At 43.1% G+C, this 13,077-nt stretch overlaps 1 protein-coding gene across 3 annotated transcripts in view; it reads right to left on the bottom strand.

Annotated features, from left to right (window-relative positions):
* Positions 1 to 13,077, bottom strand: part of CFAP36 (cilia and flagella associated protein 36) — a 56,881-nt gene that overhangs the window by 37,726 nt on the left and 6,078 nt on the right. For 2 of the 3 annotated variants that reach the window (XM_075925507.2, XM_075925508.2), the window contains exons 2-5: positions 11,097 to 11,161; positions 9,828 to 9,929; positions 6,714 to 6,828; positions 2,818 to 2,905 (exon numbers count right to left, since the gene is read on the bottom strand). In XM_075925507.2, the coding sequence (XP_075781622.2) occupies positions 2,818 to 2,905; positions 6,714 to 6,828; positions 9,828 to 9,929; positions 11,097 to 11,161 (370 nt within the window). Of the gene's footprint in view, positions 1 to 2,817; positions 2,906 to 6,713; positions 6,848 to 9,827; positions 9,930 to 11,096; positions 11,162 to 13,077 lie in introns of all 3 variants that reach the window. The other variant, XM_089777518.1, reaches the window with a different exon arrangement.

Raw genomic sequence — 13,077 nt, 5'->3', positions numbered from 1 at the left:
TCCGGTAGGGGGCTACTGCTAATGAAAAATCCTCCGGTTTGCGGCGCCGGGACGAGCCCAGCACCTCGAGTGGAGCACCCTCAGGGACACTACTCGATGAAGAACTTACTCTGCAAAACTGTTTTTTTGAGATGCAGTAAGTATGGATCATGCTGTAGGTGCACATGCACCGGAACTCAAAATCCTTTTCGCAGCAGTCTGTAGTCGAGCTGCACATGCATGGTATGCCTCCTCATGCTTTTGGATCAAGGCATAAAGCAGGGTGGGCAAAAGGGCCTTCACGGGTTGGATTCGGCCCGTGGAGACCCTGCTGTTCCCCCGCCCCCAGGTCAATTAGGGCCTGGGAGTGGGGAAAAGTGCATGAAGTTTCCTCTGCCCTGCCAGGAGCACATGGCTCCTGGCAGAGTGGGAGAAGATTTCGCATGCTCTCCCACCCTAAGTTCTGATTGGCCTGGGGGCAAAAGGGGTAGCGTGCAAAGTCTCCGTCCACCACCAGGGACACAAGTGCTTAGGGAGAACCTCGGGGGGAAGAGGGGAGAAGGCACCTCCCATCTCCAGACCAATCATAGTCTGTGGGTGGGGAAGCAGGGAAGTATGCTGATCCCACCCCTTCTGGTACAGCCTGGGACCACTTCAAAAATTTCTGAAGTGGCCCGGGCAAAAAATTATTGCCCACCCCAGCATAAAGGGAAAAACACTTAAGTATCAGTCTAAAGCTCAGCACCTCTGGCTTCTGTAATCCAGGATTCCTGATGCTCCTCAGCTGGAGCTGGCAAGGTGCAACTTTCCTCCTCAGTTGTCAACCCTGACTGAGCTGGTCTGCTCCCTTTTATATAGCAGCAGCAGCATTCCCAGCAGCATTAACCCCTTAATTTCCAATGCAGGGCCTGTAAACCCCATCACGCGCAGCTGTTAAGATTTTGGATATTGGTATATTAAGGAAGTCTATGGATGCTACTTGATCTGTGGTGGAAAAACCTTTAATAGCTGGCAGGAAAGGTACATCTTTAATTCTCAGGTTCTATGATCCTAGATACATCTTTAACCCTCAGGTTCCATAATCCTCTAAGTAACAGTATCACTCTACTCAGCACTCAGGTCTCAGCTGGAGTACACTGTGATACAATGCATTATCCACTTCAAAAATGCGATTTAGACAAACCAAATTTCAAAGTGTCAATATTTCCTGGGAATCTGAAATTTCAAAATTCAACCACTTCTAACAACAAAGTAACTTCTGTTTGTAAACACTCATTAGAAAGGCCCCTCTGAAGTGGGATAAGAAAGAATGCAGGTAGGGAGCAAGGAAGTCAACTGAATGGTGCACTGTGAGTAACGATGTCCAAAATTCATTTATTATCTGTCTTGTCCAACCATGCCTGGTGGTAAGCAGTAAGGTAGTTTTCTCAATATCAGCTCTGGAGTGGTCTTTGTGTGGTCTCAACCATATCATAAAACTTTCTGTCTCAGAGGGAGGCTGATACAAGATGGAGGAGGAAAACAACAGACAACTCCACAAGTATCAGTGTTGCTCTCTTGGTGGATACTTGGGTTGGCAACTGTGACAAAACAATAGAATTCTTTGCTTCAGGGGTGGCTGCAGCAATATTCACAATACAGTGCTAGAGTATAAATGTACAGCATCTCAGTGTTGCCTTGGAATCTCTGAGGAATACCACATTTAATTTGTTCTTGTCCTAACCAAGTCCATATCTTCAAAGGGCAAGTCCTCGGTTCTAGCTTAGACTTCTCTTGGTATCCCAAACACCTAAGCCAAAACGCCCAGTACACGACGACTGCTTTGGCATGCCATGAGTGACTGTATCAGATTCACCTATTGCCTCTGGTAGCATAGTTCTAACTATCATTTTGATCCTGTCTATTATCTTTTCCTTGCCATATTGTGAGAATCATGATAGGAAGGGGATCACCTTCTCCCACAACAGGAATTATTTTTCATCAACAGTACATGATAGGTCATAGTGTAAAATTGGTGGAATGCTGAGAAGTAGGCTGTTAGGCTGAAAATGTCCAGCTTCTTGGGGTGCTTATCTTTAGGAAAGTGGTAGGCAAATACCGGCCCATGGACTGCCTCTACAGGTACAAGTGATCACAGCTCCCATTGCCTGCAGAACGCTGTTCCTGGCAAATGAGAGCTGTAGGGCAGTGTCTCATTTGCTAGGGATGAATGCTTCCCCAAGACAGAATAGGCAGCTGCTGTGTTCATCTATGATGGGTATTAACTAATAGCAGAAAGGATAAGTGGGTTTAACTTAACTCCTGTGGGTTCTTATTCCATTTTTGTCAGCAGCAGATACAAAGGACTCGACCCAGCTGTACAGAGGGAGAAATCTCTCTTCTGTCTGTCCTATCTGCTTTTTTTTCTTTCTCTTTTTTTTTTTTTTTTTTTTTTTTGAGGAGAAACAAAAATCAAATGAAGACATTAATAAAACAAAGTGAAAAAGAATTTCTTCACTGGAGAAGCGTTCTGAAATTCAGAGGCAAGTTGGATGTGTTCCAGTTTCTGTCTTATTGCCATGGCAGTAAGCTGGAATTAAGGGATGGTTGAAGACACTTTGCCCTCTATGTCTTCTCATGGGAGCACAAGGAGACACAGCCCCATTGGACATGGAGGTGCAAAAGATTCCAAGCTTGAACATATGGCACATGCACACTTATAGCAAGATCCACACTGACACATGTTGAAGAATATATATGCCACATAGAAAATTAAGGAAATGCCCAAATAAAATGTCTCAGGAAAATCCATGTATATCTACTTCCATAAATATTAAGTAGGAGACGACTTCTCATTACCTAAGAACCTCTCGGAGTATTTTCATTTCTTGTTGTTCAATTTCAGTGAACACATCAGAACCATCTGTCAAACAGTCAGGTAGCACACCTATAAAAAATAGCAAAAATGAATGTGTGGCTCAAAGAAAATGGACTCCATTTTGCATGCATTCTTCAACCAAAGAGAGAAAAATATGGGAAAATTACTAAACATTAAATTCTGCATTTCAGAAGATATGTTTCAAAAAAGATTCTAAAAGTTTGGATATCAACTTCCCCAGTATGAGATTGGCAGAATTCTCAAAGCTCCGAAGGACTGTCGTGTCATCCCGTCCCCCTCCCTCCCCCCAGGGCAGCTATAGCTGGTAGACCATGACCTAGACTCTCTATTATTCTATACCATTTCCTGCAGGCTATAAATGCTGCTGCCTCAACAACGATTCCAACCAGTTCTGATGCTCCCAAGTGCAAAGCCAATCAAAGTAATTTTTTTCTCCCAGACTAAAACTATTACAGTAAGGAAAAAAAAACCCACAAAATGATAAAATCCCCAAATTTTGAAGAGTGGAGATGGATGGATGAATGGGAATCTTATCAGAAAGATCCTGAGGGAAGCACAATTACGGTTAGGTAATTATCCCTCACCTGAAAGGTACTCAAGTTTTATGTTGATGAGTAGTATAAAACCACCCATGAGGAACTCTGCATTCAGTAGAAAATTTGGATAATGTGCAGTAAATAAGGCATTTGGCCACACAACTGAATGACAATAAAAAGAAATATTTGAGAGCTATTTATTCAATGAGCACTATCCACACTCTACACTAAATGAGGCAAGGGTCCGGTGGAAAAAAATAATTTATGATCATGTAAATACAATTATAATGCAATTGCCTCAGGGACTGGGGATTCAAAAACTCTTGGAGCCCTAGATCCTTTAAAGCACTGCCAGCGTGCCTCGTGGCATACTCCGGATGGCTCTGAGGGCTGACTGAGGGTGGGGATGCAACGTGGCATATTCCAGGCAGTGCTGAAGGCTGGCTACCCAGCCCTGCCCATTCTGCCTGAGGCCCTGCCCCTTCTGGGAGCACAGAGCTGTCCCCCCACCCACATTGCCCCGGGAACCCAACAAATCTGTCAGTTCTCCTGTCATAATGCATACTCAGAAGGGAGTCAAATTAAGGTTACATAGGCAACTTTAATTCTGGCGTTTTCTTGTTTTTAAGTGCTTGACTTTGCAACCTTAATGTTTTAATAGAATTTCTTGTATATTATATATGTCCATGTGTTTGAGTCTGTTATTCACACAGAATACCATCGGTACTTTTCCTTCTATGTATCCCCAATTCAGGGTTCCACCATGGCTCCTTTATGCTGGTTTTAAAAAGGAAACAGCTTACATAGACAATCCAAACTGTCTCCAAATGCCCCCACTGGCTTGGGCATTCAGCTTCTAATCCCTGGCTCTGACTCTCTGCTCAACTATTGGCTATACCTCCAAATGTTCCATGGTCCTCATCTTGGACTCTGCTTTAATTTCTAGGCTTGGCTCTGACAGTTAGGCCGCTCAGCCATGTCCCAGTCATATCCATTTTACTATTTCTTGTAAAAACTATATACTTTATTTATACACATGCACACTTTTGTTGTACACACTGAAACGGAAGAGGAAAATTGCAAAACCTCTACGAAAGTTTCAAACTCACTGTATCAAATACTAGAGTTGAAGTCTCCAGACAATATTATACTGAAATTAGTTTATATATACAGGCAGTCCCCGACTTACGCGGATCCGACTTACGTTGGATCCGCAGTTACAAACGGGGCTCGCCCCGGAGGACACGGATTGCGGGACCTCGCGGTCCTGCCGCCCGTGTACTCCGGGGCTTTCTCCGCGTCTCCCTGGTCTGCAGACCAGGAAGACGCGGAGCAGAAGACGCGGAGGGGCTCGGGCAGCGAGGCAGCCCAGGCGCACCTGGGCTGCTCCGCTGCCGGCTTCCCCGCGGCTTTGCAAAGCCTCGGGGGAAGCCGGCAGCGGGACAGCCCAGACCCCCGCGGCTGTCCCGCTGCTGGCGTCCTCAGAGGCTTTGCTCCCCGTCTCCCTGGTCTGCGGCAGACCAGGGAGACTGGGAGCAAAGCCGCGGAGGACCCAGGCGGCGGGACCGCGGTGCATCTTGGTCTGCTGGGGGGCGGGGGGGCGGCGCAGCTAGTACGCCCCTTCCCCCCCAGCAGACTAGGCTTTTCTCCAGACGCCTGTGGCAGAGCAGCTGGGGCGCTGCCGGTTGGTCCCGCAGCGCCGCTCTGGGCGCTACTGGACCAACCCGGCAGCACCCCAGCTGCTCTGCCCCAGGCGTCCTGATTCAGCCACTGCTGGTCAGTTTCAGCAGCGGCTGAATCAGGACGCCTGGGGCAGAGCAGATGGGGTGCTGCTGGGTTGGTCCAGTAGCGCCGAGGTGCGGCGCTACTGAAGCAACCCAGCAGCACCCCAGCTGCTCTGCCCCAGGCGTCCCCAAGTCAGCTGCTGCTGAAACTGACCAGCACTGACTACAGGAAGCCAGAGGCAGAGTTGCTCTGCCCCGGGCTTCCTGGAATCAGCTGCTGCTCAGTTTCAGCAGCAGCTGACTTGGGGACGCTTGGGGTTCTTAAGTTGATTCTGTATGTAAGTCAGAACTGGCAGTCAGATTCAGCAGCGGCTGAATCTGGACGCCAGTTCCGACTTACACACAGATTCAACTTAAGAACAAATCTACAGTCCCTATCTTGTACGTAACCCGGGGACTGCCTGTATAATTATATTGTTGTTAAAGTCAATAGATAATAACAGTGACAACATAACTCTCATATATTTAACTCCTGCAGTTTTAGATGCAGCACCAGAAAATGATAGTTTAGTAACTGAAGTACAGATCAAGCTTACTAAATAGCCCTCAAAACTAGTATACAGAATGGGATAAATATCTCCCATACTAAGGACCTAGAACACACATAAATTAGTACAGTGATAGAAATGTAGCCTTGTTAGTCTGGTGTAGCTGAAACAAAAAACAGGACTACGTAGCACTTAAAAGACTAACAAGATGGTTTATTAGGTGATGAGCTTTCGTGGGCCAGACCCACTTCCTCAGATCAAATAGTGGAAGAAAATTGGCACAACCATATATACCAAAGGATTTTTTTTTATTGTATCCTTTGCCAGCTCCCCGCACGTATTGGCTCCAACCTACCTGCCCCCACGCTCCTGCCTCTGTATCAGAGGCAGCAGCACGGGGGTGGAAGACACAGGTGGATCAGGTGCTTGTGGGGAGCTGGCTTTTAAGCCAGCTCCTCACAGGCACCAGCTCCCACTCCCCACCCCTTGTTGCCTCTGACACAGAGGCATGGGGGAGGGGGGAGGAAAGAGTGGAAATTCATGTAGTTGACAAGTTTAACTGATAAGCCCAGGCTTATCAGTTAATCATGTAGTCAGCTACACAATGACATCCCTACTCCTCACCCTAGCCAAGGAGGACAGGAATCCATGCATGGATGCTGAGTGCTTTCCTCTTGTATCCTAAGAGGGATGGAAGGGAAATAACAGCAAGCAGTGTCCCGGTACAAATTTTGGGGGGGGTACGGAATCTGAGACACTTCCCCTCCCTAAATGGCAGCCAGAGATGAAAGGGGGTTGGGGCTGGGGCAGTTCCAGACTGATGAATCCCCAGCCAGTCCCTTTAACCTGCCTGGCTACCTGCTGCTTACCACAGCAGTCTTCAGGAGACCATTGTGCCTCTTCCTGCATCGGAGCATCCCAACTGGCCAGCTCCTTCTAGCTGGAGTGGCACACCAGTTTATTTTCACCTCTGGGTAGACCATAGAGTTATCCACAAAACAGCTGAAAAGATGAACTGAGAATGAAAATGTCATTTACCATTTCTTACCATTTCTTTCTTGAATGATTCTAATGGCTTGCAACTGCATTTCAATGTTTTTCTGTACCATCATTTCTTTAAATAATCTAAAATCTTCTGCTGCCAATACTGGTTGCAAAATGGCCTTTTGGGGGGGAAAAAATCTAAAAATTAATTAAAAGCCTTACAGAAATAAAAAAAAAAGATCATTTAATCAAAATAGCCCAAACACTAAATAGTCTGTATTATCCACAAGACAACATTTGTACAGTGTGTCTATTTAGAATTTGTGTGTGTTATTTCCTGAAATAAACAGCTATTGTTGATACAATGCCAAGAACGCTGGAAAAAAACAGGCAACTATTCAAGTACAAACATGGAAAACAAAAAGCTTTTCTTGTCTTATGCTCTTTAAAATTCAGCACTGTCATATATGATTTTCTGTTTTCTAAATGCAGTTTACAAGCTGTACAGTATAGTAAAATATATTAAATGACTTAATTCAACATTGAGGGCCCAGTCCTTCAATGAACTCCACTGCAGGTGGACTTCAACACTATCACAGAATTCCAATGAAGCCAATGGAGCTCTAAACAAATGCCAAGGTAGTCCCAGTATAGTTCATTGCAATTTCATAGCCTAATATTTTTAATTGAACATCATTATGTTTTGAGAGACTGTAATGCTGTCAAATGTATAAATATTTTAATAGTTATACCCAACTCTTACAGACATGACAAATATTTAAGAATGACAAAGAAAAAAAATTAAAAGCTAGTTTATCCAGTGGACTATGATAGTGCTCTGTATTGTACGGGAATTAGATTCCATGTTTTATTCCCAGTGACTTTAGTGGGGTCAGGATTTCATCTTCAGTATTTCCCCCCCCCCCCCACAACACTCAGAGTCCATATGCTCATTCCTTCTTGGCTAGTGGAAGAGCTTTAAGTCATTACTACTATCTCTGAAAACTAGGTAGGAGGATTTTAAAATTATACTGGCAAGACAGATTCATGGTTAAGTGCCACACCATTACTGTAATCACGATGCAGTAGTGATGTGACTTTGTAGCAACTTGCATGTGTGGGTAAAAGGTATGGCAGAGTCTTGCAACAGGGCTAACACTTAAATTTTTCTAATGTATACAAGACTCTAGAATCTGATAGGCCATAAATAAACACTAGCCACTTCCATCTTGGTCTTCATCTGTTTTTTTAAAGGAAATATGTTGAACATATTCCCTGCCCTTGTCCTGACAACAGCCAACACATTATTGCATGGCTGCACAAAGGAATAAGATGTCTAACATTTACTCCTCCATACTACAGTTCAATCTGAGTGCTAAAATTTGGTGATCTTTCCCAGAATCTGATTTTGAAGCTCTGTAAAATAATGTGAAACTGTCCAAAATAATTAGAAACCAGTGAGAGTGATTTTCTTTTTCTAATTGGAAAATCTTGTCGGCAGAAGCTGGCTAGCTATCAATACCAAACTTGTCTAAAAGCTATATGTTTTTATATTTATGTAGACACTTGAGTGATTTGAAGAACTGGAGCTCTAGTCAATCTTCCCTTCCCAGCTTATTTTATAAACACATTTATGGAAATTGATCGAGATCACACTGTCCTGGTTAGTTTCTCTTTGCAATAAGGATTTCTAGTCTCAATATCCCATATCATTCTAAATAAGCCCTCTCCCTTCTTAAAGAGTTCACAGCCTTTAAACCTGCTCTGTCTCTCTTTCAAGCCCTTTAGCCATTACTTCACTAACTGAAATTTTTGGTTTTTTTTAAACTTTATTCAAAAAGAGAAAAAAAACAATCGCATCATTGTCCTATAATTTTTGGTTGCTCTTCTCTGAATGCCTTCCAATTTGTGTACCCCTTCTTCATTTTGAGGTGTTGAGATTGATCAACCATCACATAGCTAACTTTAATTCATTTGCACTGTGCAATTAATACAATTTAAAAATTAATTTTATTAAAAAATACAGAACACAGGTGTCAGGGCTGATCCCCACTCTGGCACTCCAAGTGCATAAGGTGGGGGCCCGCAAAGACCTTAAATCCCTTTGCTTCCAGGTTCTGCTTCTAAAAACTCCCAGTCTCAGATAGCCTGGCTCTGAGAAAAAAAACAAAAGCTGCCACCATCAAATGATTTACCCTAAAAATATAGGGGAGAACACTTGAATTCCTCCCCCAGAGGTACCCTAAGCTCTTTTGCCCCAAAGAGCTTGAAAAAAAGAAAACAGAAAAATAAGCTGCTGTTTCTGGTAGCTAATTGCCCAGTCTCAGGCAGGCAAATACAGAATCCACTGTTACTTTCCAGAAAAAAAGAATCAAATCATCACCTTAAAGTGATTTTTATTAACAAAACGAAAGATATACTTGATAAAGCATACTTGGTTGCTAGATGTTACAGAGCAACTAGGAATGAACAAAAAGAACTATAGTCCTTTGGGCAGTAACTTTAAAATAGCAAATGGCGGAGAGAAGACATGGATTCACACAGAGAAGTTTAGACCAAAAAATCCAAAACAAAGAAAAGTACCCTGATCACGACTAGACAGACATTTTTTCCCCTTGATTTACTCATGATCCCTTCCTGATTCAGTCCACGCCCATACCCCAAATTCTTTCGAGGCATGATAGTCCTGCCTAGGTTTAAATCATTCTGTCTCTCTCAATTCCCAGCTTAACTCTCCAAAAGAGCAGACGGTCTGCAGATATATATTTACAATATAAAATGTCAGCATGTATCCCTTTAGTTCTTCTGGCTCCCTGCCAACAATACCCTAACTACCTGAGTTTAACTCTTTAGGAGGCCAGCTCTCCTCCCATCTATTACAAGAGGAAACACATTTTGATAAAAAGTTTTTGATGCCACATATAAATATGTGGCCCTCAAATGACACTATAAATCTACATTAAAACTGCAGAAGTAGTTTGCTAGTCACAATTAATTCCAGAAATGCAGGTGGGTAAATTTATTATAGAATTTTAGAAAATGAAAAATTGTGTGCAAAAACTACTTCAAAATTTCATACTTTAAATGTGATATTAGTGGAAATAGAAAATTAACAGATTATCAACTAAATTCCAGGCAGTACTATGGACTATAATATTATAAATAAAGGAAAACATACCTGTGACGTATGTGACTTTGCAAGAGGAGATGAACATGCTTCTTGAAATTTCTCTTCATTAATTCCAATCTCCTTAAGATAACTTTCTAGTAGTTTTTCAACCTACAAAACATTTAATCTTACCTTCTACTAATTTTTATCCTAGCCCACAGACATAAAAGTCAGCAAACTTTTATACTCAGTTGACAAACTATACTAATTTGCAATACATTACTGTTGTGATTTTTATATTTTTGCAGACAGTCTCCTTTATATTTTTGTAGACAGAGGCTCTTCCCCCTTGCTGCTGCCTCTGATAGACAGGCAAGGCAGCACTGTGGGGCCAATGCTGGGGAGGAGCCAGCTTTTAAGCCAGCCCCCTACCCCGGCACCAGCTCCTGCCTGCTCCTCATTCTCCCTGCTGCCTCCTACAGAAGCAGTGGGAGTCTGTGGAGCCAGCACATGTGGCAAGCCAGAACTTATCAGTTCCCACCTTCTCCTCCTCACCCTCCACACTGATGTTTCTCTATCAGAGGCAGCAGTGGCGGGGAGATGGGAGTGGGAGGAGCTCTGGCTCCAGCCTCTCTCCCTTGCTACCTCTGATACAGAAGCAGCAAGGTGGAGGGAATGCGTGTATTTGACAGGATTAACCGATAAGACCAGGCTTATTTGTTAACCACATAGTCATCTACACATTGACATCCCTAGTCTATTATTAAGTTCTCACATATTCCTCTGACACATCTGGTACCGGCCTCAGTGAGACACAAGAGATTGGACTAAACAGTGTTCGTCCCACTTTGAGAAAGCTCCTAATAGGCTTCCTGAGGCTCCCGTTGGCTGCAAATGGTGAACCGCAGCCAATGGGAACCATGCAGTTCCGTGGCTGCAGAGCTCTTAAGTAAACAAACCAGAGTGGCCTGATTGCAGCTCTCTCAAAGTGGGCCCTTAGCCCACCTGACTAAATTAACTACTGCTGATTAATATATCCAGATCTATGTTCCGGTTTCCCACACCCATGATAGTTCTCACGCTCCTTTAATCTGCCACAATGTTTTTTTAAAATGCAAAGTTATTAGATTTTGTAAATGGCTACTTTCAGTTTTTGTAAAAGTTACAAGCATATAGTTACAACCCTAGAAAGGGAGCAGATTCTTTGTTGCACTTGGATGTTTTGCCAGGATTGCAGGATATTTGGTTGAATTTGTAATACATTGCCTAAAATATTTATTTTAAAATTACAATACAAGTTTCTTACAAGATTAAGTGCAATTGGTGAATAATACTCACCAGAGCTTTGTACTCCTGATGAATCTCTGTATATGATAGCTTGCTTTCTTCTTCATCATCAAAAACTGAAATTAAAATAAAGGAAACTTCACTTTTCTTAAAATGTAAATGTCAATAGTAGAAAGAACATTTGAAATACTGAAATATTAGACAGTTAGTGAACCTCAATAAAATGCATCCCTAATTAAAAAGTAAGATCTACCTATTATAAAAGGTAATATATATTTATCCTCAAGTCACATACCCAACTATGGCCCCAAGTTGTCTAGGGACAAAATGATATGTAGAATATCAGTTTTCTAGCATCTAGAAAAACATATTACAATGTTAAACTTCAGAAAAACCTACAAATTATAAATATTTATTGTAGTCAGATAGATGACATTTGGAAAGAGTAAATTCAATATACCCAGTTTCCACAGTTATCAAGAAAATGCATGGCATGATTTGCAATACAATCTTATTCTGTTTCTTACATAGTGTTAATACTACAAGCTAGAACAGTGGTTCTCAAACTTTTTGACCCACAACCTATCCCGCACAATGCAAACCTTTCTGCAGACCATCAGCCAATCACCCCTGATGACAAAATGGGTGCAGGAGCAGGCTGAGGGTGGTGGGGTTTGGGTGCAAGGTTGGATGCAGGAGCAGAGTGGGAGTGAGGGGTCTGGGAGAAAGGCAGGGTACAGGAGCAGATAGAGGTGCAGGATCTCAGCAGGAGTGTGTGTGAGGGGGGTGGAAGTGCAAAGTCCAAGCATGAAGAGGATGGGGGGGTGCATATCTGGCTCTGTGCCTTCCACTGCTCCCAAGCACTATGCCCCACATCTCCAGTGATTGTGATTCCAGTCAATGGGAGCAGAGCAGAAAGCCTCCAGGTAAGCAGTTTCCTGCACTACGGGGAAGGGGGAGCAGCAATGAACCAAGCCACTTCTTTCCCCTGCAACCCAGTTCTGGCCCATGAAGCTTGACCTTCCTCCCTCACAGTGAAGACATTCATAATTATCATCTTTGGTCAGGGCTTACAGATGCTTTTAACATGAGTTCATCTCCCATCCTTGTGGGTGTGAGGAAGAATCCACATCACTCATTCCTCCAGCCACTTGCTCTGACTGCTGTTTGTTGTGCAACATTCATGCCACTGCTTGATTGTTGTAGGCTCTGTCATCATCTGTTGCTGCCATCTGCCACTATAACCTCTGTGAGTTGGTCTCTTGAGGTTCAACCCAGCTCTCAGTAATTTTAGCCCTCAGTGGGACATTCTATTTGCCAATGCAGGCTGGACAGTCCCTTCCACAGAAACACTGACCCACAGAAGATCTAAGCACTTTGACCTAATGATCAGTGATTTCACCTCTAGTGATTATTTAAATCAATCAATAAAGGACTATCAAACCTGTGATGGATAGAAGGAGTGCTGGCCAGCACCCGGTGACTAAAGAGTTAAATTCAGGTAGCTAGCAGGGGTGTTAGCAGAAAGCCAGAAGAGCCAATGGGATACAACACTGAAATCTGAATTGTATATAGATATCCTGCCTGCTTTCTTTGTGTGTGTCAGTTAAGCCAAGAGTTGGGAGACAGAATAAATTAAACTGAGGCAGGACTACCATACCTCCAAGAAATTCAGGGGCATGGAAGTGGACTGAACCACGAAGCAATAGTGAGTAAATAAGGAAAAACGTGTATTTAGTCATGATCAGGGTAATTTTCTTTGTTTTGGTTTTTTGCTTAAACTTCTCTGTTTGAATCCATGCCTTCCCTCCCCTACTCACCATTTAAGCTACAGCCCAAAGAGCTATGTTTCTTTGTGTCTCTGATCTATTCTTTTCTTAGTTGCTCTGTAACACCTAGCAAACAAGTATGCTTTAAGTATAAGTTTTTGTTTTGTTAATAAAACCACCTTTATTTAAGGTGATGATTTTATTCCTGTGTCCTAGAAGGTAACAAGTTCTATGTATGCATGCCTAAGACTGAGAGGTCAGCT

The sequence above is a fragment of the Pelodiscus sinensis genome, chromosome 3 (genome assembly GCF_052426305.1).
Source record: "Pelodiscus sinensis isolate ZL-2025 chromosome 3, ASM5242630v1, whole genome shotgun sequence".
Taxonomy (NCBI): Eukaryota; Metazoa; Chordata; order Testudines; family Trionychidae; genus Pelodiscus; species Pelodiscus sinensis.
Note: the sequence above shows the minus strand (reverse complement) of the source record. Positions and strands in the feature narration are given on the sequence as shown.